The sequence below is a fragment of the Berghia stephanieae genome, chromosome 5, assembly GCF_034508935.2.
Source record: "Berghia stephanieae isolate SIO BIC M18660-M18661 chromosome 5, UCSD_Bste_1.3, whole genome shotgun sequence".
NCBI lineage: Eukaryota > Metazoa > Mollusca > Gastropoda > Nudibranchia > Aeolidiidae > Berghia > Berghia stephanieae.
In genome coordinates this window covers 39,983,167-39,990,666 of record NC_088364.1, presented here as the reverse complement: position 1 = coordinate 39,990,666, position 7,500 = coordinate 39,983,167, and the positions used below count along the sequence as shown (strand labels likewise).

General features: G+C 36.6%; 1 protein-coding gene across 1 annotated transcript in view; it reads right to left on the bottom strand.

Moving 5' to 3' along the window:
• LOC144974138 (uncharacterized) overlaps nt 1–7,500 on the bottom strand; it is a 25,313-nt gene that overhangs the window by 585 nt on the left and 17,228 nt on the right. Inside the window, exons 6-7 of the mRNA XM_078917039.1 lie at nt 6,844–6,962; nt 1–765 (exon numbers count right to left, since the gene is read on the bottom strand). The exon at nt 1–765 is cut by the window's left edge and continues 585 nt beyond it. Coding sequence (XP_078773165.1) covers nt 111–765; nt 6,844–6,962 — 774 coding nt within the window. The 3' untranslated portion in view covers nt 1–110. The remainder of the gene's footprint in view (nt 766–6,843; nt 6,963–7,500) is intronic.

The window sequence follows — 7,500 nt, the reverse complement described above, 5'->3', positions numbered from 1 at the left end:
TAATGGACGATATTTTGCGTCTTTTTAAAAAAGATTTCCATTACAACAATGAGTCCATAATGAATTAGGTTATCAGATCTGCAAATAAATTCACGTCATTTAAACTTGATTCAAATTGACTCTAACCGTGGCCTGGCAGTCTGTGGACACATCGTTCTATCAATCTGTGGGAGATTCGGAACTTTTGGAGTCCGTCTTACTTTCCCCGCCGGTTGTTTAGACAAACCAGAATCGAATTCATGGAAGCGTTTATTTTTGTCTATAGAATCACGATCGCCGATGCCACCAAGTCTACCGGATGCATTAGTTATTATTATGTTGTCACCAACATTAGCCAAACTAGCCAAATGACGCTTTCTCCTATTCTCGATCGCAAGACATTCGTCATAGATTGAATCCCTCCGTCTACTCTTCATACCGTCACCTGATTTGCTAACATCCTTGCTTTTTCCCATGGGATTTGAAGGATTTGTCGTCGGTGTGGACAGACATTTGTCATAGATGGTTGAAAACTCATTTATCTCGCTTGTTGTAATATTCTGTAATGCATCACAGGCTAATACAATACCATCGTTTCCCTTTACGCAGCTGGCGTTAACATCAAGCGTTTCTCCATCACCTTTTTCTTCCTCGTCTCTGACGCCTGCTGATATGTCAACACTTCCCTCACAGAGCATTTTGACCACGTCAGTCATTAGAACTAACACAGTCCCAATTTCCTCCACCTTTTGGAAAATGTTAGTTGCCTCACTTTTTACTAGTCCTCTGAAATAATAGTTAAAGATGGTGAAATCAGATTTTAATATTTATTTTTACGTAAAAAGTTTTATTTTTGATAAACACACACACACACACCCACACACACACACACACACACATACATATATATATATATATATATATATATATATATATATATATATATATATATATCTAAACGCTTAAATTACAAATTAGTTTGGCTGATACATACTCATTCACACACACAAGCACACACACATGCACGCACATAAACACACACAACACAACTTAAACCAGATGCCTATCTTCCTTCTCATATCATCTACTAAAATCGAAAAAGATATGCTTTAAGAGAACGTTTTTTTCACAACTGCTCTGTGGTAAGGCGTTCCAAACAGAGGATCCGAAATGAGAAAAGTATCTCATTCCAGCAATTTTGCGTATTCGAGGGACAATTTGTATTGGTGGAATTACTGGCGGAACGTAAGGGGTGGGGTTTTGAATGTCTTTCACTTAGTTTCCAAAGGTAGGAAGGGGCAATACTTTCAAGACAACGATACATAATATATATATATATATATATATATATATATATATATATATATATATATATATATGTATATATATATATATATATATATATATATATATATATATATATATATATATATATGAAGAGAGCGAATATATATAGTCTTTTACAAAAGAAACTAGACACTTTCCGCTAATAGTTTGATACTGGCTGGAACAAATACAATAAAAATATACATTATATTTGGAAAGTGGACAAAACACTTTTTTCATTTGGTGTCTGATTTATCTTAATTGTGATGATTCTTTAAAGGTTTCGGTTATTAGAAACCAGTAAATAAAACTCGAGTATAGAATTGAGAGCAGGACACATGACGCACTTCAGTATTTCGTTTGTCCACGGTAGGAATTGTCAATGACACAACTCTTTGCTTTATTCATAATTTCAGCTGATAGTCTAGAGGAAACTTTCATAACCCTTTCATAACGTCCGCCAAAAATGTTTTAACGGAATCGGAATGAGATATATATGCGGAGTGTTATCATGATTAGTGCCGGTCTGTAGACATTGAGCATTTTTAATAAAATGTGATTTTGTATGAGGTAATCATAGGATCCATAATTGGTTACAATGGTTTTCCATACGTGACTCGCGGTTTAGCCTTGACACAGCACAGACTGAATGTGTCAGTTCACGGCAGCAAACGTACACGCCGATTGCTACGTCTGTTTTGTTTTATCATAAGACTGATGTCTATAAACGATATTAGGTGCCCTTTTATACCCCCATCACAGTTATAAAAGGTAAATGCCGTTTTAAAAATATGTTTTCAGTTATCTAGTGACCCACTTTCATTCTTTCAATCATTCATTCATGAATTCATGTTTTCTTTCTTTTCGGTAGGTAGTAAAAGTATGGTGCTCCGTTTGAGCACAATATTTGTTACTGGGTACATGTATGTGTATAGTGCACTGTCCACTAAAGCGCTTTACAAGGGATCCCTCTCTAGCCACAGAAACACTTAACAATTTGAACTGATGTAATAGTAATATATATATATATATATATATATATATATATATATATATATATATATATATATATATATATATATATATGCTCCTGGCAACCTTTCTTCCATTGATTCCAACTCTGAAAAAAAAGAGAAAAGAAATATTTGTCCTATTACTATTAACTCATCACTATTATACTCCTTTTAAAAAAATAATATTTTGAGCCATGTGGCCCCTGGTGCCTGAATTTATCCCGGTTTCTGTAACGTTAATCGCCCTCATAGCGATTGTCTGTTTAACACTCAAACACTCTACCATTCAGCGATGGGCCCTTAGCCTTCACACCAGCAGTCGTCTTCTGAAATGTTTGTCTGAATTGACTGAGAGTTCCAAAAAGGACTTTCTGGAAATGCATAAAGAGGAAACAAATGCGCGTATCGCTAGTGATGCGCTGGACAGGGAAAATTCGGACAAAATTATTAGATAGATGCATCAACCCCATAAGTGCAACTGCGCATCCTGATTGCCTTGTGAACATCGCTGATGGAAAAGTAAGCCCTCAATCTGTCAATGTAGAATCAGCATCGTTACCACGGACATGAAAGAATTTGAGAAAACATGGCCCACTGGATTCTATAAAGCACTTTCTACCAAGGTGACAACAATGGCAGCCGGGAAAAAATCTATTCAAAGTGACCGTGGTCCAATATACGACACAAGTTTGATTTATTCTCGCGCTATGGAATTAATGGCTTGTCGAGATTTTGACATGGAGTCTCTCTTTAAATGTGAACTGGCACCATTGCCGACATCTTTATTCAGTGACAATGGAGACATGCGTACTGCTACTACAAAAGCTGCTCTGAAGATAAATCTGCAAGAAACTGTCTCTGCTCGTGGGGGACAACATCCTGAGATCGTGATCTTAGATGGATGCGCACTTCTTTATTGTGTAAACTGGCCATCCAACGGAACCATCCAAGACTATGTTAATAGTTTTTGGACACTCTTATTGCCGAAAATGGACAGAAGTGACGTGCACCTTGTCTTTGACAGATACCATGATTTCAGCATCAAAAGTGCTACTCGACAAAGTCGCAGCATAAAAGTTCGAACGGTACACCACCTTACATTACACACTCCTCTGCCTGCTCAAGCCTCAATTCTTGCCTGCACTGAGAACAAAAAGCAATTGATTAGCATACTCTGTACGGAATTAATGTCCAGGGCTGTAGCTCAACCACGTGAAAGGCGTCTCGTTATCACAGGACACGAAAATGCTCCTCTCCAAATTAAAAAATGGAAAAGTCTCCACAAGGACAGACTTGGAGACGACACACGAGGAAGCGGATGTCATTATGGTGCAACAAGCAATGCATGCTGCTTCATTGACCAAGGTTGTTAAGGTGGTTAGTGACGATACGGATGTCTTTGTACTGTTATTTCATTTCTACCACAAGTTTGACTTGGACTCCAGCTACTGCTCGATGATGATGAAAGCTACAAGTGGGGACCGTGGACTTGTTGACATTGGGAAAACGGTCTCGAGAAATCAAGAAATTGCGCCTTATCTTCTTGCAGCACATGCGCTATCTGGCTGTGATACTGTGGCTAAACCGTATGGTATAGGGAAAAGCACAGTCATCAAAATTCTTCATAAGGGACACAGACTGGACAACCTTGGTCTTCGAAAAACGCCCCCAGATTTACAACCAACAGATTTTGGATGGATGAAGTTAGCAGCAACCAAACCACTTGTTCCAACCACAGTGCCAAGCAACACACAGAGTGTAACGCCCGAGTTGTTAGAGACTATTCAATGCGGATGTTCTTCTGAACAACCTTGTGGATAATCAATCAACATGTGGCTGTGTTGCCGCGCAGCTTCCATGCACAATATTTTGTAAATGCCATGATCGTGAGTGCTGTCAAAATCGCCTTTATCAAGCTGCTTCCGTGTCAAGCGATGAGTCAAGCGATGAAGACATTGATGATGAGTGATTTAGTTTACCAGAGATACATGTCAGATATGCCGAAAATTATCATTCTATTTTTTGTCCTTCAGTAAATATCAATGTAAAAAAGCAAAGGCGAAGAAACTAAAGACTCAAAACAAGGCACGGTCTTTCTATATGGAGACTCGCTCCGTGTTTTTGTGTGATCTGACACCTTTTCCACAAAAAATGTCAATTTTGATTATCCCAATTATACTTTCACCGCTGTAGGAAATTTTAAATACCAACAAATAGCATAAATAACACAAATTCTGTATTGGTCTTGTCAAGGCCTTCAATTTGATACCAAACACGGCTATATTTGGGTCATTTTACGAGACCATCTTGGCAATGACCTTGACCTTTTGGATAGTTAAATTGCTAATAACTTGTCAACTATTCGGCCAATTTTAAAAATAGAAGTATTTTTGTAATTAATTTGACTAAATCTTTCATTCTGTATAATATAAAATGATTTTTGAGGATTTTTAAAAATGACCTTTTCGTGACCTTTGTGACGTAATTTCTCAAAATGCTCAATGTCCTCAGGGCAGCACTATTCAGACATTTAATCTTGAGATGTTCAACTTTGATAAAATGCAAAAAAAAATTTGGCGGACGCTTTTTTTGGGTTATGGTTAAAATCTTGATTTGGCAACCAGACTATGATGGACTGTTTCTCTTGGAACATCAATCGGAACTGTATAATTTAGTCTGTCGAACATTAAATCGGATGTTGTACAGCATTCTTGTTCATTTTAGCTTTCTTTTCATAAAATTCCACATATAAATAGGATTCGTGTCTGGTGACACAGCTGGCCACCGGTTTATATCACCCTTACATTTTAATCATCGAGCGAGAAGAGCAGTTAGCATAACATTTGGTGCAGCAACTGCTGGTGGCAACGCTTATGCGAAATGGATATCTGAGATATTTTAGGTGCACATTTACAACATGTAACATTGGTACCGACCTGGTTGGCGGCCCGCTTCTGCCCTTCATTTGCGTCAATAAAGACAATAACAGAAAGAAACATCTTTCTACTTCTTTAAGATATATACCATGTACCAATATAATTTCTCATATGTGAGATAATAGCAATAAAAACGGTCTAGTTTCTTTGGTAAATGACCATATATATACGTTGAAACATACTCATATATATATATATATATATATATATATATATATATATATATGGTTATAGCATTGCCCATGCTCTACAGATGGTTTAAAATAAAACTGTGACGAGTCACTTCCACAATGACAACTCACTCCAGATCGGATGTTTAATGGTTCGATTTGGGAGCTTGGATTATTTTTACACGTTGCTCATTCATTTCCGATGCATTCTTATTACATTATAACCTAAAAACCCAGGCCCGTATTTTATATAATTTAATTTGTATTGAAAATGACAAATATCAAAGTTTAAATATTTATATTACTAGAGAGTGCAAGTAACATCGAAACTTTCCCTCATGAGAATTAAAGTAGAACATTGAAAAAAATACCATGACCTTTAAAATAAAACCGAAATACCTTTTAGAAGAGTTAAAATAAAACTGAAAGTTTTTATTCCTTAGAACAGGTCATCGTGGTGGCAAGGCGGCGGCTGTTGTATACGTAATGTGGAATTGTGTGTGTGTGTGTGTGTGTGTGTGTGTGTGTCTGTATGTGTGTGAGTGTGTTTGTGTGTGTGGAGGGGGGGGGGGGGGGGGGGGTTGGTTTAATAAGCAATTTAGGGGTAATAAAGAAATTTTCATTTAGATAACTAATGATTTTCAAGCCATTAAATGGCCTTTTGCCTTTTATACTGCTCATGTGCTTATCCTACGTCCTACACAAGGCCTATTTTGAAAAGCACGATAAGAATAAAATGTGTTTCTCATTGAAAAGAATCATATGTTGTTAAGGCATGGAAAGAACATAAATATTACAGTTTTCTTTAAAGAATTAACCCCCCCCAAACAAAAAAAAATATTAAAAACATAAAACAAAATAAATAAGAACAAAACAATACAAAACTAAAATATAACAAAATGGAAGCAAAACAAACTTTATGTATTGAGTCCAAAACCTTTAAAAGTCTTTTTTTCCCGTGTTCACTCTTTGCCTTTCTACAGTTTTAAAATTATTTAACCTCACCAAGACGGTGGTCCTTGACAAAACGCCCTTTTTACACTTCGCAAATTCTTGTGTTTTAGAATCTATTACAAATCGGTGACTATTTTATCCAGATAACTAACTGCCATCCGCTGAAGAAAACTGGTCTTTTAAAATTTGGCCAGAAAACTCGTCCTTCAAATATCGATCGATTTAAATGACCCGTATCTTGGCAAATGCAAAAGCTCTTCGCAAAGTCCCAGGTTTGAGAGTTTTTTCCAAGATGAGGGTCATTTAAATCAATCAATATCTGAAGAACGAGCTTTCTGGCCAATTTTTTAAACACGAGTTTTAACAGCGTACGGCAGTTAACTGGTTAATCGATCGATATCAGAGGCTGCAAAAGTTTTCTGTCCAAAATGTATCAGACGTTTTGTCAATGCACGACACGATTACCTCTCTGTGACGATTCTTGTGTGAAGGTTTTCAATGAGGTTTATTGCCTGAAATATTTGTCGGTGCGACAAAGTGCTGAACTTCAGGGCTTGTTGCATAATCTTATCGAGTTCACGGACCTGAATCCAAAAACAATGGTAATTGATTAGGTTTTTTTTTTCCTTTTAGTGTGTAGGGAGCGGTGTGATACTGGGATTAATGGTGAGGATCGGATTAAAATCTTCTTACGTTGGTCTTACCTAAAAACAGGAAATGTATTGCCATATGTTTTCAAAACATTTTTGGTCATTCTGGCCAGAAACATTCTTACTGCACATTAAATATCGATTGATTAAAATGATCATCCATCAGTTACGGAGGGTCAAATCTGAAACTGTATTGAAGTCTCAGGCGTGAAACTTGGAAAAGTTTTAGATCATTTCATTTGATCGATACTTGAAGTAAATGTTTTTTTGCAAATTTTTTTACCCTCAATAAAAAAGCGTTTTGTCATAAGCACACAAGTCTGGATTTGACTTTATTTAAAGTGTGACAGAAAGACAGATGGAAATGGATATGGAGAGAGAGAGAGAGAGAGAGAGAGAGAGAGAGAGAGAGAGAGAGAGAGAGAGAGAGAGCACCAGGAGGTTATAACCAATTTTTAAAATTATCATTTAA